At 35.0% G+C, this 25,102-nt stretch overlaps 3 protein-coding genes across 10 annotated transcripts in view; 1 reads left to right on the top strand and 2 right to left on the bottom strand.

The window, feature by feature from the left end:
* LOC131663660 (alpha-(1,6)-fucosyltransferase) overlaps window positions 1–25,102 on the top strand; it is a 553,369-nt gene that overhangs the window by 43,374 nt on the left and 484,893 nt on the right. The window contains exon 3 of one of the 8 annotated variants that reach the window (XM_058934180.1): window positions 19,859–20,018. The exons of the other annotated variants lie outside the window; for them this stretch is intronic. The gene's annotated coding sequence lies outside the window, so the exon portion shown is untranslated. The remainder of the gene's footprint in view (window positions 1–19,858; window positions 20,019–25,102) is intronic. 8 annotated transcript variants of the gene reach the window in all.
* On the bottom strand, window positions 17,900–18,715 carry LOC131663669 (ATP-dependent DNA helicase PIF1-like). The gene has a single exon (XM_058934200.1). The coding sequence runs from the start codon at window positions 18,713–18,715 to the stop codon at window positions 17,900–17,902; it is 816 nt and encodes a 271-aa protein (XP_058790183.1).
* Window positions 18,749–20,967, bottom strand: LOC131663668 (uncharacterized). The gene is made up of 4 exons (XM_058934199.1): window positions 19,836–20,967; window positions 19,173–19,784; window positions 18,979–19,122; window positions 18,749–18,936 (listed from the first exon to the last, which is right to left on the bottom strand). Exons 1-4 carry the CDS (start codon window positions 20,965–20,967, stop codon window positions 18,749–18,751), a joined length of 2,076 nt encoding a protein of 691 aa, XP_058790182.1.

The following is a 25,102-nucleotide window of genomic DNA, read 5'->3' as shown; positions in this document are numbered from 1 at the left end:
TGACATTCATCGTCCAACTCAACCTTACTTAGTAGTTTTCAAAACGTTCCACGAGATACAGCGTACGTCGAGTGTACATTACATTTTTTTAATTATTCAAAAGCAATAATACTGATAGTAGGAATAGGAATAACTACAATAGATAATGTACAGTATATACAGGGTGTCCCATTTTAACTTACGCACCAAGATAACCCAAAAACTATGAGAGCTAGCGAAAAATGTTTCAAATAAAAGTTACTCGTCTCCGAGAGGGACATATTATGGTGACCTTGACTTTGACCTCGAGGGTCATTTTCAAGGTCATTTGAAGGTCAACTTTGTTTTTTCAAATAGGAACCCCTATTTTCGACCCCGGATTCGGAAAGAGCGGAAAATTCTACGTTTAGATGACCTATCATGCGTGAGGTCCGGGAGACCCGCCAAGGTCATTTGAAGGTCAACTTTGTTTTTTCAAATAGGAACCCCATATTCGACCCCGGATTCGGAAAGAGCGGAAAATTCTACGTTTAGATGACCTATCATGCGTGGGGTCCGGGAGACCCGCCAAGGTCATTTGAAGGTCAACTTTGTTTTTTCAAATAGGAACCCCTATTTTCGACCCCGGATTCGGAAAGAGCGGAAAATTCTACGTTTAGATGACCTATCATGCGTGGGGTCCGGGAGACCCGCCAAGGTCATTTGAAGGTCAACTTTGTTTTTTCAAATAGGAACCCTTATTTTCGACCCCGGATTCGGAAAGAGCGGAAAATTCTACGTCTAGATAACCTATCATGCGTGGGGTCCGGGAGACCCGCCAAGGTCATTTGAAGGTCAACTTTGTTTTTTCAAATAGGAATCCCTAATTTTAACCCCGGATTCGAAAAGTACAAAAAATCCTAAATATTTTATGTAATGAATTAATTCAACTTTCCTTGGCCATTTAAACGTCAAATTAATGGCAAATTACTTTACTCAGAACAGTTTCATGTTTTCATATGAGAAATAAAGTATGCGTAAATTTTAGAACACACTAAATATATTCAACTTTTTATGTACAGAGTTTAACAAAAAAATATTAGTCATTAGTAGTAATAATCAACAGTATTAGTCAATCTGATGAGGAATAACTCAATAATAACAATAATAATGATCTGTCAATAAGTTGGTGATGAATGATGCGCACGCACAATTACATGAGATGTTCAATAGGTCCCCCATTGTTTGCTAAGCATGTTTCCAAACGCCGATGATAATTATTGAGAACGTTTGTAAGTATTTCAGGCGTAACAGCTGCACAAGCTCTTCTCACTCTATCCATCATATCTAATCTAGTGGTAGGTGCATCCTTGTAAACAGCGTCCTTGCAATATCCCCAGAAATAGCTGTCTAGTGGATTCAGGTCAGGAGACCTAGGTGGCCAGGGAACTGGACCACCTCGACCTATCCAATGGTCACGTAATTGAGCATTCAAAAATTCTCTAACGTTTACAGCAAAGTAAGCTGGAGCACCATCTTGTTGTAGCTACATGAGTTGCCGAACATTCAGTGGGATGTCCTCCAAGTATTCAGGTAGATGATTCTCCAGAAAATCAAGATACGCTTGGCCGTTGACATTGCCATAAAAAAAATGGGGACCAATAATATGCTCGTTGAATATTCCCACCCAAACATTAAGACTCCAACGGTGTTGATTTATCACTTGACGATGCCAATGAGGATTGACAGGTGACCAATAATGACAATTATGTCTATTGAGTTTACCGTCACTTTTGAAGGTAGCTTCATCGCTAAAACAAACATTCCAAAAGAAATTGGGATCCTCATCCAGTTGATTAAGAGCCCACCTACAGTAATTCATTCTGAGTAAATAATCATTTTCATTGAGTTCTTGGTGCAGGATGATGTGGTATGGATGGTAACCCACGGATCTTAACATCCGATGAGCAGTAGTACGAGGTACGCCCAACCGACGTTCGATTTCTCTTGTACTGATGTGAGGATTCACATGAACCATTGCTAACACAGCAAGAAGTCTTGGATCATTGTTGTTCACATTTCTGTTTCCACCTCTCTGTCGATGAAGATCATTCATACGGCAACGTCTTTCGATATTTCTGATTTGCCTGTCATTAGGATGGCGCTGGTTCGGAAAACGTTCAGCATAGAGCCGAGCAGCAGCTCGGTAGTTCCGGCGACATTCACCAAGTACTAACAATACTTCAACGACTTCATTTCCTGAATAATTGGTCATTCTGTGAAGAAATATCAAAGACGTAATGCATATTTGAAAGATAACACTAACCACAAGAGTGGTAATAATTTGTTAATACTTACATGAAAAACGCTCAACGACTTTTTCAACAGTTGTTAAAAAAATGCTTACTATTAATAATCACTCATCTCAACACTAAATTCGTCACTCCGTTCAAAACAAAAATCGACGTTTTTATTCAAAAACTTACTTTTACCTCTAAATGAGCATAAAGAATTGAATACACGTTACATCTCGACGTTGACAGAACGGACAACCTTCCATACTTCCCGAATCCGGGGTCGAGAATAGCGATTCCTATGAAAAATAGTTAACCTTCACATGTTCTTGAGTGATCAACCACAAGTTACACCTTGCCTGAACGTAGAATTTTTTGTTGTTTCCGAATCCGTGATAAAAAAAGTAGGGTACTCCAGGAAAAAACAAAGTTGACCTTCAAATGACCTTGGCGGGTCTCCCGGACCCCACGCATGATAGGTTATCTAAACGTAGAATTTTCCGCTCTTTCCGAATCCGGGGTCGAAAATAGGGGTTCCTATTTGAAAAAACAAAGTTGACCTTCAAATGACCGCGGGTCTCCCGGACCCCACGCATGATAGGTCATCTAAACGTAGGATTTTCCGCTCTTTCCGAATCCGGGGTCGAAAATAGGGGTTCCTATTTGAAAAAACAAAGTTGACCTTCAAATGACCTTGAAAATGACCCTCGAGGTCAAAGTCAAGGTCACCATAATATGTCCCCCTCGGAGACGAGTAACTTTTATTCGAAACATTTTTCGCTAGCTCTCATAGTTTTTGGGTTATCTTGGTGCGTAAGTTAAAATGGGACACCCTGTATAACAGTTGCGTATCAATCTACTCGTCTGATGTAGATGGGTGATTTCACATTGTTCTCTAGTTGATTACAGGTACAAACTAACATATATATTTTGTCGGCATACCTGTTCGACTTTGTAGCTGTAATAGTAATAATGATAATAATAATGATGATAATAATAATAATAATTGGGTGCACTGCCGCGTTCGGAAACGACTGACGGTGACAAAATGTTACAGCCGCCTGGGCTTCGACCATGTGAAAGCTGAATGCACAGGCAAGGATAGGACGAAATGCTGCCGCAAGTGTGGCATATCCGAACACTACACGACGGAATGTAAAAACAAACCGGTCTGCCCACTGTGCTCTGAGGCCGGGTAGAAGGACGTCGTCCACCTTGCCGGAAGCGGCAGATGTGCTATGTTCCGGGCTGCGCTGGAGGAGTGCAAGGGACGGGTCAGAAAACGGACAGAATAATTCAGGGAAACCTGAATCGAAGTAGGACCGCAAACACACTTCTACCTCAGATAGCCAACGAATATGACGCGGACATCCTGATCCTGTGTGAACCATACAGGAGAAGGACGACCCAGACGTACATCACGAACGAGACAGAGATCTCTGCTATCTGGGTAAGGGGTGGCACCCAATCTAGAGTCTCCAATCGCAGTGTCGAGGATGACTACGTCTGGGTCACAGTTGGCGCTGTCACTTATCTCAGCGTCTACCTATCACCCAACCGCACCGCGATTGAGTTCGAAAGAAAGGCGGCACTCCTAGAAGACGGGATCAGGGACCTGCCCGGGGACCTCATCGTTACAGGAGATTTTAACGCGAGGGCGACCGAGTGGGAAATGAACAAAACGAATTGACGCGGACGACTACTGCTGGAAATGGCCGCAAGGCTCGATATAGCAGTGGTAAATACGGGACATACGCCGACGTATAGACGGCCAGGTGTCGGAGACTCTATCCCCGACGTCACGATGACATCGGACAGAATCCTGCCAAGGCTTAGGGGATGGCGGGTGATCGAAGACTATACAGCCAGCGATCACCAGTACATCGTCTTTGAAGTGGTGGCATGGACGGAAACGAGACGAACGACAACCCACCAACTCTCGCGGTGGAATCTACGTAAACTCGGCGGACGAAAATTTTCGGAGTAGTTAATGATTGCACCAGCTCCAGGGGTGAGAATTCCCCCCGAACTAACGGGCCGGCAAGGAGCGGAAAGACTGACAGACGAGAGGGCCAAATTAATAGACATCTTGTGCAGAAGCACAATGCCGAAACGTCGACAGATACAACAAAGACAACCATAATATTGGTGGACGAACGAGATAGCCAGGCTACGCAGGATATGCCTGGCGAGTGACAAGGGCAGGAGGTGGACCCGAAAGGGAAAACCTCCAAGCCATATACCAAACAGCACGAAAGACGCTGACGAAAGCAATACGGGACAGCAAGACGCGATACTGCAAGAAGCTCTGCGAGAAGGTGAATGAGGATCCCTGGGGAACCGGGTACGAGATCGTGATCGGCAAACTAGGGGCCTGAGTCCCACCGGAACTTAAAGATGCGGAAACAGCAGGACGGATCGTTGCCGGATTGTTTCCGACGCATATGATTAGGACGAACGTGATGGACGAAGTGGACGCACTGATACTCCCCGCCTTTGCTGTTGAGGAGCTCACCAGAGCAGCGAATGCGATGAAGACGGGTAGGGTATTGGAACCAGATGGAGTACCGGGCGAGATCCTCCGCCTCATGGGTCGTCTATGGCCGGAGATACTCCTCGACCTGTACAACACGTACTTGACGACAGGAACGTTCAGCGACCGGTGGAAGGTGGCAAGGCTCGTTTTTATCCTAAAAGGTAGGACCGATTCCAAAAAGACGGAACTGATGTTTCTCACGAAAAGACGCATATAGACGATACTGCATATGAGGGTGGGGACATACGAGATGGAGACCAAGAGGGAAGTCAAATACCTTGGGGTAACCCTCGATATACGAAGATGACCTTCTGGCCTCATATACAGAAGACAATCCGGAAAGCGGCAGAGAGGATAGCATACTTTAGTCGCCTGATGGAAAACACGACGGGACCGAGATCGGGGAAACGGCGACTGTTAATGGCAACAGCTCATTCGATCCTTCTATACGGTGCGGAAACATGGGCAGACTCCCTGAAGACAAAGAAATACTGTAAGGCGATGATGATGGTACATAGACAGGGTGCACTGCGAATCTCTTGCTCCTACCGACCAGTCTCTACGCAGGCTGTTTCGGTGGTGGCTGGCGTAATACCCGTGGATCTCCTGGCCTTTGAACGGAAAAGGATCTACGGGAGCAGCGCGGACATAAGACCCGAATGGTGACACTTAGCCGCTACCTATACGGAAACCATACTGAGACGTAAGATCGCGGACGACTGACTAACAGATGACTGAGCAGATGAAGTAACGCGATGTAACGAGGTACGGAGGAACGACAACAACGGACGAACACAGACAGAACCTCCAGTCAGAAGTAATATCAACATAGTCCCTGGCTAGGGGAAGGACACCAAGGAGATGGCGGTTTAGTGGGTAGGTGTGTTTTTTTTTGGGAGTCCCACATAACCCCTTAGTCAGCAAGACTACGGGGAATGCGCAAAAAAGATTCCGCAACTCCTTGTAAAAAAAAAATTATAATAACAATAATAATAATAATAAGACATGTCATAATATTAAGTATTGTTATTTAAGTATGAAATTTATTTTTAATAAAATACACAAACACGTAGCTATGAATTTGATTGTTCTTACGATTAGAGCATTATATTTAACAAAAAAGACTGGAATAACATTGTTCAAGAGGCCTGCAATGGCTTGGTCGGTAGGGCGACGGACTCGCACCCGGTAGGCCCGGGTTCGATTCCCAGTTCCTGCTGATTGATACAAGCACCACTGAAAAAAGTTTCATGTGCTTTGTTCTCAAACACATTGCAAGCCTCCGTCGCTGATTAGCACTGATGAAGCATAAATAGAGCGACGTTAAAAATAAAAAAAAAAAAAAAAACATTGTTCAAGGAAACCAATATATAGTAGTATTTAAAACTATTGAAGATTGAAGAACAAGTTTGAGTATAATAAAAAAAATTGTGTGATTATCATGCCTACTTATGTGCAGAAGTTTAACTTTCCTGAAAGGTGTAGGAGCTGGGCGGAGGGGGGAGGCATTTATGTTTCAATATATATTTAAACAATACGCGCTATTTTCACCTCCTGTACCAACAGAAGTATGATTTTCCAAGCATTGCAAAAAAATCTATAAATACATTTTTGTAGCGTCTATATTTCTTTAGGTGTGCATGAATATACACTGATTCTTTTGCTTTATATTTAAGTTCTCATATACATATATATGAGTCATTTTTTCTCAACGAATGACCCCCTACAAGGCGAAAATCATTTTGTTTATCAAATTTCTATAGATAGTCAATCGAAAGATCTTGAAGTCTATTTTTGGAATTCGAGTGGCCTTTTCCCCGAAACTTTACATCTGATCAAATATGGCCGCCAAAACCACGTGACTCTACTTTTTCGTTTATTGAATTGATAATAAAACTAGCATCATGACGCTGATTGAGGTCAAAAAGGTTCGAAATGAAAGGTCTTAAGCTATACTTCCAAAAACCATATGGTAACAATTTTTCCGTTCGGGATAAAATCCAATATGGCGCTCAAAACCATGTAACACGTAGAGATTTTTGAAAAATCAATCGTTTCTCATCGAATTCGGTATATGGGGGCTTTTTTGGTCACAGATCATGAATCCAATGATTGATTTGTTGAATTCAAGATGGTGAATACAATATTGAGGTTTATGTTTAAAAAATTTAAAATGGTAGATCTAATATGGCGAATATAATTTGGCAGATAAAAATATTGAAAATCAATCAAGTGTTTAAAGTTTAATTGTTTCCTTTATATTTAACCCTTAACTGCTATGTGGGGTAAATTTATCCCAGAAAATTTTTAAAAATAAATAAAACTTATTTTTTTTTTTTTCAACATTTTTTTTTCAGTGTGTGTAACATTAACAATTGTTAACCCTGAATGAAAAAGGCCTGAATTTTTTTTTTGTCGTAAAAGGCTTGAAAGATACTAGAAAAAATTTTTATAGCAAAATATCTAAAATTCTTTGATTTATTCGATGTTTTTCGGGCTGGGGTAGATTTACCCAGGAGTAGTTACGTGGCCAAAATAAGGTGTGCAAGTTAGAGGTTAAGGCTCAGTTTTCAAAAATGAACCACGATATTGGATCCATAATCTTGGATTCAGCAAATCATTCATTGGATTCATGATCTGTGACCAAAAAAGCCCCCATATACCGAATTCGATGAGAAACGATTGATTTTTCAAAAATCTCTATGTGTTACATGGCACGGTGGGTCTGAGCGACATTTAAATAAAAGTGAAAGCAGGTTCCAATTTTTTTGCATATTTCGGTAAAAATACTAATAATTAGAAGATCCCAGAAAGAATTAAAAAAAATCCCTGAGCCCTTTTTGAAAAAATCGATTTTTAAAAATTTTTATCAAACAAAAAAAATAAAAAAATAATTTTGGTTGTGGTTGATGGTATTAATAAATAAATCAATATTTTTTCGATATTTCCACAGATGCACATTTAATAATAAAAAATTCAACACCAGCATTTTGAAAATTAATTCTTTTTTATTTATTGACTGTTTTTACTAATTTTTATCTCTCTATTCTCCTATACACAATCATATTAATAGAGAAACACATGTATATATAAATATCAGTGTTTATTAATAGTATACATACGATAAGGACATAGCAGTATTGTAAACATGTGTGTTTACAGCGCGCACCTGTATCTAAGGAAGTAGTAGCTAGAATAGCGTGCTCAAAAGTTTTCACAGTTGTCCCAGCTTGATTGACCGATCAACAATGAAATCTGCCAGTAATAGTGTTCTCGTAATAAGAAATACAATAAGAATTTTGTTGTAGTTAACGTTCTGTGTTTCTTCAAAATAATTGAATTAGCAACATGAAGCGACGTGCACTAATGCACTCTGAGAATCGTTCGAAAATTTGTTTGGTTTGTCAGAAAAAGAAGGCTAGTACTACACACAGCATTCGGTAACCAATCATCTTCAATGTTGTAACTCACTAAATTCTCCAATTTCTCGAGAAACTTTCCACAAATTTTTTTCAGTTTAGCCTTCTTTTTCTGACAAACCAAAAAAATTTTCGAACGATTCTCAGAGTGCGTTAGTGCACGTCGCTTCATGTTGCTAATTCAATTATTTTGAAGAAACACAGAACGTTAACTACAACAAAATTCTTATTGTATTATACTATTAATAAACACTGATATTTATATATACATGTGTTTCTCCATTAATATGATTGTGTATGGGAGAATAGAGAGATAAAAATTAGTAAAAACAGTCAATAAATAAAAAAAAATTAATTTTCAAAATGCTGGTGTTGAATTTTTTATTATTAAATGTGCATCTGTGGAAATATCGAAAAAATATTGATTTATTTATTAATACCATGAACCACAACCAAAATTATTTTTTTATTTTTTTTGTTTGATAAAAATTTTTAAAAATCAATTTTTTCAAAAAGGGCTCAGGGATTTTTTTTAATTCTTTCTGGGATCTTCTAATTATTAGTATTTTTACCGAAATATGCAAAAAAATTGGAACCTGCTTTCACTTTTATTTAAATGTCGCTCAGACCCACCGTGATGGTTTTGAGCGCCATATTGGATTTTATCCCGAACGGAAAAATTGTTACCATATGGTTTTTGGAAGTATAGCTTAAGACCTTTCATTTCGAACCTTTTTGACACAATCAGCGTCATGATGCTAGTTTTATTATCAATTCAATAAACTGATAACTGAAAATTTGATCAGATGTGAAGTTTCGGGGAAAAGGCCACTCGATTTCTAAAATAGACTTCAAGATCTTTCGATTAACTATCTATAGAAATTTGATAAACAAAATGATTTTCGGCTTGTAGGGGGTCATTTGTTGAGAAAGAATGACTCATATATATATAATTATATATAATTTTATATTTAGTTATTATATAATAACTTATATATTTATAAAATATGGCGAGGATGAGGAGCATGGAGGAAGACGACTGGGAATATGTTAGGGAATTCGACATAATATATATGTCGAATATAGGGCTAACGGAAACCTGGGTGAAGAGGCAAGAGGCAAGAACTGGTATGGAGAAACAACTGAAAGGGTACAACATAGAGTGGAGAGACTTAAGAAGGGAAGGAAGAAGGGGGAGAGAAATAGGGGAGGAATAATGACAGTAAGAGAGAGAAAAGGGATGAGTAAGGTTGAATGGAAGAAAGAAAGGACAAGTGAGGTAATAGCAGGAGAAATAAAGATCGGAGGGAGGAAATACATGATGGCATCGGTGTATATGCAACATGAGAAGAAGGAAAATTATGAATACCTAAGCGAAGAGATAGTCGAGAACAGAGGAAAAACAATAATTATAGGAGGAGACTTCAACGCAAGAACAGGAAATGAAGGGAGAGAATGGGAGACAGAAGAAAACCTAGAAGAACTAAAGGCGAAGGATAAAGTGTTAAACGCAAAGGGAGAAGAAATGATAAAATGGCTAGGAGAAAGGGGCTTAGTGATAACGAATGGGAGAAAAGAAGGAGATGAAGAGGGAGAAATAACATATATAGGAGCGAGAGGAATGTCAACGATAGACTATGTAGTAGGTAACGAGGAAGGTGATGAGGCGATAAAAAAGGTTAAAATAAAGGAGAGGGTAAAGTCGGACCACTTACCAATAGAGGTGGAATTGGAAGACAAAAGCGGAAGAAAGAAAAGAAGAGGAAGAAAGAATGATAGACGACTGGAGCGAAGAAGGTATAAGGGAGTATCAGAGATGCATAGACGCAGTAGAGGGAACAGAAAAATGGAAGGAGATAAAAAATAGAGTGAAGAACGCAGTTTTAAAAAAGAAGATAAGGAAAAAAAAGGATCGAAAAAAGGCTGGTGGAGAAAAGAATGTAAGATAAAAAGGGATAGGGTGATGGCAGAGTTAAATAAGGTAAGAAAAGGGGAAGGAGACAGAGGCAAATACCTAGAAGTAAAGAGAGAATACAGAGAGGAAATAATAAAAGCAAAAGAAGATGAGAGGAAAAAAGTGGCAGAAGAAATAAGGAAATATAAGACGAGAAGAAAATTATGGGATAAAGTGAATGGTAATAGGAAGAAAAGAATTGAGTTACATGAAAATATAGGAAAAGAAGAATGGTTAATGCACTTCAAGGAGCAACTGGAAGAGAAAGAAAAGGAAGATAGCAAAAGGAAAGAAACCGAAGACAGCGAAGGAGAAGAAGGTGAAGAAATCAAAGAAAGAGAAGTAAAAGAGGTAATAAGAAAAATGAAAAGAAAAAAAGCGACAGGAGAAGATAGTATAGCAAATGAAGCCTGGATGGAAGGCACGGAAGGCTTGATAAAAGATATGACAAAATGCTTAAACGGAATATGGAACGGAGAAGGATATCCGGAAGAATGGAGGAAGGGAATAATAATACCAATATATAAGAAAGGGAGAAAAGAAGTAGAAAATTATAGAGGAATAACGCTGATGGACACGGGATCTAAAATATATGCGGAAATACTGAGGAAAAAGCTGGAAAGAGAACTAGAAGCTAAAGAAATGCTAAGCGATACGCAGATGGGATTTAGAAAGAAAAGAGGAACAATGGACGCAATATATATATTAAAAACAATAATAGGGAAGGAAATAAGGGAAAAAGGAGGAAAACTGTTTGTATTCTTTGCCGACATGAAGGCCGCTTTTGACAAGATAAAGAGGAAGAAAATATGGGAAACAATGAAAGAGAAAGGGATAAATAGAAAAATTAGGAAAAGAATAGAAGAAATATACATGAAAACAGGGAGTAAGGTAAAAGTTGGAGGAGAAATAATTGGAGAGTTTGAGACTTACAAAGGCGTACGGCAAGGGTGCCCTTTGAGCACCACGCTATTTAATCTTGCCTTCGCCGACCTGGAAGAGAAGATCAAGCAGGTGCAGGAAGGAGGGGTAGTGATAGAAAGGAAGAAAATATGGACATTAGGATATGCAGATGATATAGTGATGATGGCAAAGAGTGAATGTGAAATGAAAGCAATGCTGAAAAAATTAAAAAGATACCTGGAAGAAAGGGGATTAGAGTTAAATGTAGGAAAATCAAACATGATGAAATGCAGGAGAGGAGAAGGAAGGGGGAATGAAGAAGAATTCGAATGGGAAGCTGAGAAGATAGAGATGGTTAAAGAGTACAACTACTTGGGATATGTGATAAGCAGAAATAACGGAAATAAAAAGCAGATAAAGAAGGTAGAAGGGAAAATAAATATGGGACTCGGAAGACTATGGGGGCTAGGAGAAAAGCTATTTAGAGAAAATTGGGAGCTAAGGATGAACCTGTTCGACGCAATGGCGAAAAGCGTGATTATGTATGGAGCAGAAATCTGGGGATTGAAGAGATATGAAGAAATAGAGAGACTACAACTAAAATACATAAAGTGAGTATTAGGATTAGATAGAAACACGCCAAGTTACTTAATACGATGGGAAACAGGAAGACAAGAAATGAAAGAAACCGCATTAGAAAGAGCAATGAGGTATGAAAACAAAATTAGAGAAGAAAAAGATGGCTCAATAAAAAGAGAAGCATGGAGAGAACTAAAGAAAAGGGAAAAAAATGAAAAAGATAAAAAGGGTAAGAAGGAGGAGAGAGAGGAAAGGCTAGAAAAAAGTAAAATATACAGAGAGAGGGAAGAGGAAGATGAAATGAGGAAAGAGTTTTGGGAAGAAATAAGAGATGAGCTAAAGAAAAAAGAAGAAAAAGAACTAGAAGAAAAACTAGAAAAATCAAGATATATAAACGAGTGGAAAGAACTGAAAGAAGATTACTAACTGAAAGAAGTTCGAATAACTGAAGAAATGAAAAGGTATAGGTTAAAGGAAATTCAAGGAGAGGGAAGAATAAAAGGCCTACAAATAAGGGAAAGGTTTAGGTTAGGTAAGGAAACGAGAGGAAGCAGGTATTGGGAAAAAGAAGAAAATAAGAGATGTAGAATGTGCATGAAAGAGGAAGAAAATTGGAAGCACATAGTAGAAAAATGTGAAAAAAGCAGAAAGGAAAGGGAAGAATGGGAAAAAATAATAATAGGAAGCAAAGAAAAGATAGTGTGGATGATGGAGATAAAATGGAAAAGAAGAAGAAACGAAGAGAAGAAAGAAAAAGAAAAACTAGAAGACGAAACTGTAAGACCCTAAGGAGAGACGGAAACAGAAGACAGAGAAGCAAGACTCGCAGGCACATCTACATACACACACATACACACACATACACACAAAACACGCACAAACACGCAAACATAAACATACACATGCACACATACACACACATATACACAAAACACGCACACACACGCAAACATAAACATACACATGCACACACACACACAAAACACAAGTACTAGCAACTACACAAGCGAGAGGAAGCAGATATTGGAGGATGGAGCAAAATGGAAAAGAAGAAGAATCGAAGAAGAGAAAGAAAAAGTTAAATTAGAAGACAAATTATAAGATACTAAGGAAAAATAAGTGAGATTGAGGAAAGGAAAGGCAGAGGGAGCAATAGGAAATAAGAAAAAGGTGTCAAAGCTCTAATAAGGAGAAAGATAGATGAAATGATATCAGAATGAGAGCAAAAGCAAAGGAAAGGCAAAGGTAAAAAAGGCAAAAGAAAGTAACAAAGGAAAAAGTTGAAAAGAAAATATGCAAGAAAGAGAAAAACAGAAGAGTGGAAAAGGCAGATCTTGGAGAGAGAGAGAGAGAGGAAGAGAAGAGTAATCAACAGAAAAATGAACAAAATGAGGGAAGAAAAGAGGAACAAACAGGCGCAGAAGACGGAGACACAAGAGTTGCAGACACACCTACATACATACACACATACGCAAAACATACACACATATATATACAAATACACACAAAACACATGCATCATTAGCTACACAAACACAAACTGGACATGAGACACAAATAGTAATGTAAGATATAAAAAATCCAAATGTAATATAAGTTGTAAATAAATATTGCAACGGTAGTCGATTTAATTCGCGATTCTGTTTCTCGCGCGTTAGTTCGAACTATTGAGAGAGAGAGAGGGGGGGGGGGCGCGATCTTTTGAATAGGCAGTTTCGCCTCAGCTGTTCACGAGAGTTTACCGCGGTTTTGTGTTTTGCACTTTGTTTCGCAAAAAGTAAAGTTTTCTTTACGTGCGTGAGTGCAACGGCATTTTCGTGACAGATAATAGCAGCAGTACAGAAACAGCAACAAAGATATATTGAGGCTGATCGAGGCAGCGCAGCTGATAATAGACGGGCAGCGGCAGTTGAAATTTTTACAACAACAATTACGGCTGATCACCGTAATTGCACCGCATGGTAGGTGCACCTCCCGTCATATTAAGCGATACAAAATACTTTCGATATTTTGTATATTCATGATAGTGTTATTTTTTTGTATATTCGCGCCAAGCGTTAATTCGCGGTAATATTCTAATCTTTTTTCTCTCTCTTTCTCACTGAAAATAGTTAATTGGAAAATCCTATTTGCGAGCGTTAGTCTTTCGGCCCTACAAAGACTGTAGTGATTTTTTGTTAATTAAATTCTGTTAAATTTATTCGCCGTTTTCGTCATTTAATTTTCCTAGTAGCTTAAGTAATTGAAAAAGGCTTAGGTTTTAATCCAATTACGTCTAGGGGATTAAGAAGATTAGGAGTAAAGTCGCTCACACTTAAAACTCATCAAGTGTAACAAGACACGTTACTTAAGGTGAGTTCAACTCCGTTCGATAGAAGACAACTAGGATAAATCATCTGACGTTAAGGCGAATACACGTATTATCATACGTGTTTAACGGAACGGCGGTTTGCTCTGCATCGTGGGAGTTTGTTCTTAAATAAATTTCCCATTTTCAGATTTATCTCCCCCGTTAGAATATATATATATATATATATATATAAATATATTTATATTTAATATATATATTTAACTTATGTATAATATTAATATATATAAATATAATTAACTCATAATAAGCAACGTTTATTAGGGAAACTACCTTTCGTCAAAAAAATGTGTTGATATGAATTGCCGCAAATAATTACTTTAATATTCGCTAGGAATGGCCATTTTAAACTGCTGCAGGAGTGGTTATTATGGAGCGTGACAAATGAAACCTGGTATGCAAATAGACTATAGCAATTTTCATTAGAAAGACCACCTCACGTTGAAAAAAATTGTGTTGCTATGAAATGCTTCAAATAATACTTTGAAATTGGCTGGGAACGGCTTTTTCAAAGTTCTGCAGAGACAGTTCTTAATGAGCGCGACAAACGAAACTTGATACGAGAATAGACCTTAGCAATGTTTATTAGAAAAATCACCTTTTGTTAAAAAAAATTGCGTTGCTACAAAATGTTGAAAATAATAACTTCAAAGAAATTCGCCGAGAACGAGCATTTCAAAGTGCTGTAAGTCTCCGTTTATTGCATATTTTTTTGTTAATAATAAGTACAATCAGTTTTATCCCATGTTCCTATAGTCTGCCATGTAAAAAATATTCTAACGGTAGTTTTAAGGATAAATATTGTATTTATGATGTATTACCTTAATGTGATTACTATATTAACCGTTTAAACCAATAAAAATAATTAATTGGTTATTTCAACTTTTTGATTTTTTATTGAATTTTTTATTTTTGATTTAATAACGTTACAAATTTCAGACTCACGATAAAGCGCACATCGAGCGCTATTATGCATGTTTGTTAATTCTGCAATAGGTAATCTTGACTCGTGAATACGTGTGTGCCTTTCCACGGCTGCGGGAAGCAATAAATCTGTGTAGTTAGGTATTCTTGTGTGAAAATCCTTGAACTCTCTCATACAAGCAATCACTAGCGTCCGGTTTCCTCTCTAGCTTAGGATATAATTTGCTATAATTTAGATTTTATTCTATATATGATTATACCATAACATACATAATTATTTGTATTCCATATTTAGTAAATATTTTATCACATATTATATAACATATAATAATTTTTCTATGTATAAAATAAAAATTTATTTTATATAATATTATACCATAACACGCATGTTTAATTTTATTAGATATTCAGTAATTATTACATATTTAATATTATATCATATGCGAGGTGTGTTCAAAATGTAAGGTGACTTTGTATTTTTAAGAAAAAATATTTATTTATTTATCAATATTTATGTTGTCCCCTTCCAAGCAATCCCCCTCAGATACAATACACTTATGCGAACGGTTTTTCCAATCCTCAAAGCACTTCTCATAAGCACTTTTCGGTATAGCCTTGAGCTCTTCCAGCGATGCAGTCTTTATCTCTTCAATCGTTGTAAATCTCCGTCCTTTCATAGGTTTCTTTAGTTTTAGGAACAAGAAAAAATCACATGGGGCCAAATCCGGTGAATATGGTGGCTGAGGCATGATTGTGGTGTTGTTTTTGGCCAAAAAATCTCTCACAAGCAAAGATGAGTGAGCAGGGGCATTATCGTGATGCAAAAGCCATGAATTATTTTTCCACAATTCTGGGCGTTTTCTTCGTATTGCTTCTCGCAAACGGCGCATAACTTCAAGATAATACTGTTTATTGACCATACGTCTATATAGTAAAAACTCCTGATGCACCACGCCATGGTAATCGAAGAAAACAGTGAGCAAAACTTTGACATTTGATCGAACTTGGCGTGCTTTTTTCGGTCTTGGCTCATCTGGGCGCTTACATTGGGACGATTGGACTTTGGTTTCGATATCAAAACCATATACCCATGATTCATCACCAGTTATGACCCTTTTGAGTAAATCTGGGTCGTCGTTGACGTCATTCAACAGTTCTTGAGCGATGCTCATGCGACGGTTCTTTTGGTCAAAATTTAGCAATTTCGGAACAAACTTCGCTAACACACGTCTCATGTCCAAAACGTTAGAAAAAATTTCATGGCACGAGCCAAGCGATATAGAAACATCCTTAGCAACTTCTCTGATAGTGATTCGACGATTTTTCAGAACAATTTTCTTCACTGTTTGAACGTTTTCATCAGTTGTTGACGTGCTTGAGCGTCCAGAGCGAGGCTCGTCATTGGCATCTTCCCGGCCATCTTGGAAGAGTTTGTACCACTTGTAAACATTTTTTTTACTCAGAATAGTTTCACCGTATGCCACCGTCAACATTTCAAGTGTTTCGGAGCACTTCATTTTATTTTTTACACAAAATTTGATGCAAATCCTTTGATCCATATTTTTCGATAGCAAGAAATCGCCGAGCACGCAAAACACTTATAACCTTTACGCCTCTCACAACCAAACAAAAAATGCTATACACTTGAAACTTGGTACAGATGTTCGGGAAGAGTGCACCAACATAACAAAAAAAATCGATAATCGAATGTACGTTGCCCGTGAAATTTGAAGTCATCTTACTTTTTGAACACACCTCGTATAACAATTTTTTTATGTATGAGACATTTTACAAATTAATATTCTGGGTTAATAATACAATTTTATTAATTTTTATTATTCAATGTTATAATCAATGTTGTTATTCCTTTCATACAGTGAATACGAGGTCTGTCCGGAAAGTATCGGGCCTACGTTTATATCTTCGCGCCATAGTGTTCGAGCGACTTCTACCGGATAGAAACGTCAACCGTAAAGCCTCACGAATCTATTATATATATTATATAATATATAATATAATCGTAAGCTTATATGGTATAGAAATAACTTGAAAACGACTTAGTCGATCGATCGTACATCCATTCTGAGACGCGTTTTCTTTTATTCACTTCGTTATAAATTCGTAATAAATAAATGAAAATTAATAGAAGTAAACTGACCATTATTTTCACTTATGTTTCGATAGATTTTTTTCTTAAACCATCTTTCGCCTCCTCAAATCATAACATTATATTATTGCTATGAACTTGTGGTATGTTGAAAATATTTTTTTTATTAATTTAGTCTATAAAGTTTCATTCGCGTTTTTATTACGTTTTACTGTTATTTACTGGTCCTTTATTTATCATCATATTCGAGTGGTGCTCTTAAGCATGCGCTTTAACGTAAATTTTTTTTTCTATATGTATGCATTTCAAAATTTAATTTCTGGAAAAATGAAATTTAATAAGGGTTGGAGATAATAGTGAGAACAAATCATTCATGTTCAATTAATTCTGTTCGATTATCGTGAAAATTTGAATCCACACGTTCATCATGACATCAAACGTATACACGTTATATAATACATGTGCAAGATGATATGTATATACATATGAATAATTATTACAACAATAAGAATTTTTGTTGTCATTAGCAGTCGCCAAATTATCACGAGGTAAATTATTTATCTCATTGCATTTCAAATAGTTTATGGGATACTGAACTTTTCAGGTCGACAGGTTTCCACACCACCCAGGAGGTACTGTTCGGAGTGTGTTCGTGAGAAAAGCGAATTAGTTTTCCTTTATTATTTGATCAGACAAAAATAGATGTATGATGTATTTTATTTTAAATAACGCTGTGTAACTATAGTTTTATATATACTAGAACACCACAGCGCGCCTCGCGCGCCCAATGTTAATAGCGTGCAATATAAAATGTTAATAACACAATAATTAGAATTTGTAAATTGTTAAAAATAATCTCATTGGTACAATTCTGTATAAACATAATTTTTAACATTCAAAGTTTGTCTCTGATTTCCTAAATAAATTTTCAATGAATCCCATGATCGCACTCTAGACATCGCAACATAAAGCTGACCACGATTAAAAACATCTCTTCGAAGATCGATACGAATTTTTGCTAGAGTTTGTCCTTGAGATTTATTGATAGTTATAGCAAAAGCTAATCGAATTGGAAATTGTCGTCTTTTGAAAGTAAACGGATATTGATTTTCACAGTACAATGTAATTCGATTAATAAATACTATGTTATTGCGTTTATCTCCAGTTAATATTTTACATTTCAGTAAATGATTAGAAAAATCAATTACTTGTAATCTTGTTCCATTACATAATCCTTCACTGAGATTAATATTTCTTATTAACATGATTATGCAAAATTTTCTTAAACGCAATTTGTGAGGAGGAAAGTTCGGTGGGTTTAATGAGTTACGATATTCTAGTAAAAGAACTTCTCCCATTTTACCATTTTCACAGCTCTCTGTGCTGTCTATGCCAGTGTATATGTGTTCAGTAGTTTTATCTAATAAATCGGTAATTTTATTATTCATATCGTCTACATCAGCATTTCTGGCTGACAAAATAGCACAATGACTAATTTCATCAAACTTTTTATCTTTAATTAACTTTCCAAAAATGTTTTGAACAATGCATTCATTAGAAGGTAGTATACAGTGGTGTGGAAGCTGTATGTTATTATCTGTATCATTTATAGTTCCATTACCAACATCCAATAAATATTTGGCGAATTCAATTTCATGTGGTAGAACTCTCATATTCGTTTTTAAATGAAATATTGAAAATAATGGTCATAATTGCGAGTTTTTGATAGATAAATTTAAAATTTCATTACGCGTTCCATGAATCTTTATAGGAAGCAATTGTCTAAAGTCACCACCTAAAATCATTATTTTTCCACCAAATGGTAAATCATTGTCCATCAAATTTTGTAATGTTCTGTTAACTATTTCCAAAGCGTATCTTGGAGCCATCGGGGCTTAATCCCAAATAAATACTTTAGTATTTTTTAAAAGTATACCTTCATTAGATTGTATTTTAATATTAGAAGATGAATCATGAAACATAGGAACTGGTAACCCAAAAGTTTTATGTACTGTTTTTCCGTGAGGCAGCAATGTTGCAGCAATACCAGTATATGCCATTGTAGAACATTTAATATTGTCTGATATAAAAGATTATAAATAGTAGTGTAAACAAAAGTTTTTCCAGAACCTCCTTGTCCATCTATGTAAAAGCAAGTTGGCCCAGTATAATTATCAGAACGTGATGCTTCAATAGTTTTATCAACTATTTCTTTTTGTTGAGCATTTAATTTTTGATATTGTTCATTACCAATTTGTAATCGATGATTTCTCTCATCGGTATCATTAGTGTCGATCATTATCTGAATCATAACATTTTGATTCATTGTCGGAAAGTCAGCTAAACTTTTTCCTTCTTTTATCAAAATATCATTTATTTTAGAATAGGCCATTTGGTAACTGATATTCAATTCATTATTACGTGAAAAATCTTCAGACATCGCGTCTTTAAATGTTTCCCATAATTTTTCTGGATAAATAGGTTGATAGTGTAATAATATAAGAACAAATAAATGTCTCAAACGTTTTGGCATCATCCAAGTAACTGCTTCTCTCCTAGCTTTGTTCCATTCATCGTCATCTTCAATAATTCCTAATGCTAAACAGGCTGATGTGAAAGTAGGATGTAATTCATTATCTACTGTTTTTAAGTCGTTATAATTTGTAGCTCCTTTCACATGAAGTAAAAGTAATCTTAAATGAAATAATTCAATTTGCATTGGACTTACTGAAAACATTCTACCTATACATTTAAAATGTTTTTTTCGAGTCTCTCATGAAGAAGTGACTTTACCATTAATTTTTCTTTTCTTGTAGGTAAAATATTTAGGTATTTCAGGATAGTAATATTGTCTTGCTGTTTCATTTGTTGCATTTAAAGTGAAATAATCAAGCAACATACTACTGGAATTATTTAAACAGTTTATCAATGAAGCTTCATCTTCATTCTGTGTAATTATTACAGATTGTTCGTTAGGTAAGTGTATTGGTAATCTTATGACTCTGTGACTTTTATCTTGCAGTGTTTTACTTAAAATTCGATAGCATGCTTTCACAGGACCAACATAACGTGTTTCAATAAAATTACGACATTCATCATGTTCAATAGTGGCACCATTTTCTGCCTGACCAATTACTACGGTAGCAGCATCATGACCTTTATAGATATATTTGTATAAATATTTCACAGCTTTAATACTTGAAACTATTTCCACGTTAATATGGCAATCGAAAATTAGTAATAATTTAGCACAATATGGAACCACCCATCTATTATCTATTTTATGCCCATTAGGACATTTGTAAGAAGTGCCGGTATCGGTTCTACGATAATACGGATAACCATTTTCATCCATAGTAGTCTCTTGCTGAAACTCTTTAGGGAAATTTTTTGAACATTTGCCCTCTTTCATGCACCAATTACCGCAAGGTCCATGAACCATATTTCTTATAACGATATCGTATAGACGTGGATTTCTTATTTTAATTGGTATTTCAGCTGATATAAATGTATCAACTATATCAGACGTAGTTATTTTGTACCCTTGTTCTAATATAATCGATAAATGCATGTGCGGTAATCCCCTTTTTTGGAATTCAATGACATATACGTAAGATGCAACTTTACCAAAGAAACTTTTCTTTACAACCATATCGAGTAAATGATCTTTTTTCAAATCAAAAACTCTTGCTACAATATCTGGCCGGTCAGATGCTTGTTGACTTGGCAATACATTTTCTGATATTTCTGGCCAATTTGGATTGCATATCATTGTGAGAAAAATATCAGGTTTACCTGTTTCATTTACAATAGCCATAGCATCTTGATAACATTGTTGCATATACCTAGGTGAACCAGTAAATGATGAAGGAAGAATTATAGTTTTGCTTACATGACCATTAACATCATTAGCACTATGTGCCATGTAATCATGTAAACCTTTATACGTATCAGCTCGTTATTCTTTCTGGTGATTCTTACAATACTGAATTCTGTCTTGTTCAATTTTTACATAACTATCTACTACCCATTGTTAAAATAGTCTACGCCCTCTTATAATCGGATTGAATTCATTTTCTCTAATAGCTATTCGATGTTTAGTATAACCCAAACATGTGATTTTACGATTAGAATTAACGTCAAACATATTATGATGCCAACCACGCGTACCATATGGGTAAAATAAAGGATAAACCGATGGTTCTACGTTTGGATCCAAGGAACTAACTGTTTCTAAGAGTTTTGTATTTTTATTTCGTATGGTAATATATGATTCGGGTATTTCTCCATCAGCAGTTGTTGAAAAAATTGCAGCAACTTCATTAACTCTTTGAAAATTATATCGACGATGATCTTGACCAGGTTTCAATGAAAATAATAACGTCAGTTCTGAAGGTGATGAATCATTTCTTATATCATTTATTAATTGTTGTGCACGTATTTCTTCTTTCATCATTTCATACGATTTAGCATAAATATTTTTATTGCGAATAATTGTGTCTAGAATTGACATTAATTCATAATCTATAAGAGGATTTTGTTGAATTCGATAATCTAAAGCTTCATTTTGATCTATTATAAAAAGTTGACCATATGAAGGACTTTCGCCATTGTCAGGATATAAAGCTGTATTCATTTGATAATAGATTTGGCCTTGAATTTTAAAACAATATGGTCCTGATCGACGCACTTGAAAATTGGCTAAATTAGCATTAAATGAGGCGAAAGATAAAGAGTTATTATAATTGCGTATACGTTCGAAAAACATTGATGATTTATCGTGATCTCCATTGAACAATGTTTTAAGTTGAGGTGGAAAATCCGGAAATTCTTCTAGTTTTATTGATCCATGACTACAACAGTCATTGAAAGATAATCCTTTGTTAGAAACTTTTTCATCTTCAAAATGTTTTGCTTGGCAGTGCATGCATAAAATATTCATCAGCCCTAAGTAATCTTTTTCAACTATATCGTTGGAAATACGATTATTATCAGCAATGCATTGCCGAGTCGTTTGTCGTCTACGACGTTGATTTTCATTTTCACGGATTCGTCTATTTTTTTTAGCAACATCTGCTTAGATGTCCGTGTGTTTGTTTCTGCCCATAATGTAAATTCTTAATGATAAGTTATTTAGTAATTATTAACTCGTCAAATGAATATAAAGTTAAAACACTTTTAAATTATACAATTTTGAGAACTTATCGAAATCCTGTAAATTTTCGACATCAATAAAATCTTGTTTGATTTATTTTTTGGACTTTAGTTTGGGTTAATTTCAAATCTAGTTTAATTTCGTTTGGGTTGTTTGGTTTAAGCTTTGGTTTCGTTTGGTCTGGTTAGGTTAAGCGAGGTATAGATATTTATAAATAAATATAGTACATTTATTATTTAGATATAAAAATATATTTACAATTTCAATAAATATAACATTATGTTAATGTCAGAATCTAATAGTGTTGGAATCGTATAATAATTTAACAAATGAGTTGTAATCTAGACAAACAGTAGAACCTGAAACATAAATATAATAATGAATAATACAGTTTTTGACACAATCACAGTGTTTTAAAATTAATGTACTCACCAACACTATATCAGCACAAGCCACAATCCTTAGAATACGAATAAATCTGAAAAAATAAATGTGGTAGTCAACAATCTATTTAATCGAATAGTAGCTATAGGTATATAAATAATAATTTATGTTACAAAAGATACAAACATGTGTCATATATCTAATTCAGAAATTAAGCTTATTGTATTGATTACACTACAGTTGGCCTTCTTTTTACTGTAGATTTTTCTAGAAATTATTATTGATCCTTTAGAAAATTGTACTTCATGTGCATATGTGCAATATTGTATTAGATACTTTAGATAACAATTTAATTAAATTAGTATTAGATATAAAAATAAAATTATTTTGCAAGAATTTTGCACTGCAGATTATTATTCTATAAAATATTACAGAATTTTAATCGAACGAAAATTTTCAAATTCGTATGAATCTGAACTAATTTTAGCATAATTATAATACAGTTACCTTTGCATTTATAATCCAAATGGATTTGATATAATATTGCTGATATTGACGCTGTTTACTGTTACTTTAAGGTTAACTGAAAATACATGTTGATTGAAACATGCATCACTTATATTTTTTATAACCGATGAGTAGCGCTGCAAACTTATAATTTTGAATAATCAAAATTAGGTAAACAAACAAAATATCACAGATAAAATTTGTATATTAAGCACAAAAAACTGTTGGCTACGTGTTGACTGCACGCTCAACTAACTCAAATAAGATGCTGTCTAATATGTACAATACAATGGTGGTCAAGTGCGCATGCTCACGTGATCAGCTTTAAGGGGATCCTCCTATAGATGAGTCGAAAAATCGATTTTTTTTATTGCATAAATCGAAAGTACAACATTTCGAGAGTATGCTGTTAAAATTTTATAGAGCTATTTGAAATATTATAGCCGCTGTAAATATTTCAGCTGACGGTCTCGAGCGCTGGCCGCACGCGGCGCAGGTAGGCAGGTACGCACTCGACTAAACTTTAATTGCTATTTTCTCGAAAAAAAATTTCTTGATTTTCCAAGTTGGCGTAGACCAAGTAAATCACCAATAAAATAAATTATTTACATGAAATTACAAAATATTCAAAGTTTGTTAGAAATAAATGAATATCTTTTCTAGATAACATTTTACTATTTTAATTTCAAATTAATACTCAGTTACAAAGTAATGAAACAAAATTTAAGGGATACATACTATATATATTAATAGCATTCATAATACATAATGACATTTATGTACATTGTTACATTAATTTAAATAAAATATATGTTTTGGAACAATATTATGAAATGAGCGACACATTTTTTTTTACAATAAATTGCAATGGTAATAAAAAAGTAATGACATTAATATTATTGAGTATTATATTTTAGTTACATAATTTCTTATTTTTAATGAAATATTTCAACTATATCTTAAGATAATTTATGATTAGTGTAAGTGCATTATTATGGTAGTATATGAGTTACATTTTTACAGCATGAAAGATTTAATATTACAAAATGTATCTATACATCAGTCGTTTTTCTATAAAATAAAATTATGATACCATACTATTAAAATTACATTTTCTAAATAATTAGATTTAAAATCACATTTGTATTTTATTAATATTCTAATAATACTAATGTATTTGGCAAAATGTGTGCACTCAATGCAAAAACATTAAGAAAATTATTTTTTATGGAATAAATATATAAAAATACGAACGAAGATTTATATGACTTATATAGAATAATTAAATTCGTTTTTGAATCATATCCCCTCTTCGGATTTTTAATACCATGTGCAATCTCCACCATATTCATTTTTGAAGCACCTGGAATTTCAATTATAGAGTTGACATCATTAATTACATCACATTAAGATTTCCTCTTGTTTTTTTTGCATATTAACCTAGTTTGTAAGTATTTTTGTATATTTGTATCTAAATGTAAAAAGCCGAGAAGACTGTACATGAGCAACAATAAACATTCTATTCTATAAAATACGACTTTATAAAAACGTAATATTGTGCTAATCTAATTTAACGTAAAATTAACGATTTTTAAAAGAATTTATCGATTTAGTATATTATTCATTTTTTGGTTGTCTGATTTTACTTTATTATCATTTTTATTTTCGTTGTTCGATTGTATTTTCTTTTTTGATTCTTCGTTACACTTTTCATTGTTATCCCTACAGATTTTTATTACTTTAAGTCTTAACAAAAATTTTAAAGCATGTATTCTATGATTATAACAAGGATTATTTTTATCAAACCATTCGGGAAACTCTATATTCGTTGATTGTTCTACTACTTCAGTTAAGTTCTTAATTAATTGTCTGTGGTGCCAAAGACTAAGATAATGTTGCTGAAATCCATATATCTTTTCAAGTAAGATATTTGAGGAAGATTTTCATCAGAATGTTGATATTCTCTACGGTAAATATAATACTCGTCATCAGTAATTGAAGTGTCAGCATTTTC

Source organism: Phymastichus coffea, unplaced genomic scaffold (genome assembly GCF_024137745.1).
Source record: "Phymastichus coffea isolate CEN01 unplaced genomic scaffold, Cenicafe_Pcof_1.1 PCOF00037, whole genome shotgun sequence".
Lineage (NCBI taxonomy): Eukaryota > Metazoa > Arthropoda > Insecta > Hymenoptera > Eulophidae > Phymastichus > Phymastichus coffea.
This window is presented reverse-complemented; position numbering and strand designations above follow the sequence as displayed.

What these genes read in the sequence shown, in the direction of transcription:
- LOC131663669 (XM_058934200.1), bottom strand. Translation starts at nt 18,715, where the DNA reads ATGAGAGTTCTACCACATGAAATTGAATTCGCCAAATATTTATTGGAT.
- LOC131663668 (XM_058934199.1), bottom strand. Translation starts at nt 20,967, where the DNA reads ATGGCACATAGTGCTAATGATGTTAATGGTCATGTAAGCAAAACTATA. An exon ending in TTACATAGATGGACAAGGAG is followed by an intron (nt 19,123 to 19,172) that starts GTTCTGGAAAAA and finishes CTTTTATATCAG; the next exon opens with ACAATATTAAATGTTCTACA. An exon ending in TAAAATACAATCTAATGAAG is followed by an intron (nt 18,937 to 18,978) that starts GTATACTTTTAA and finishes TTTGGGATTAAG; the next exon opens with CCCCGATGGCTCCAAGATAC.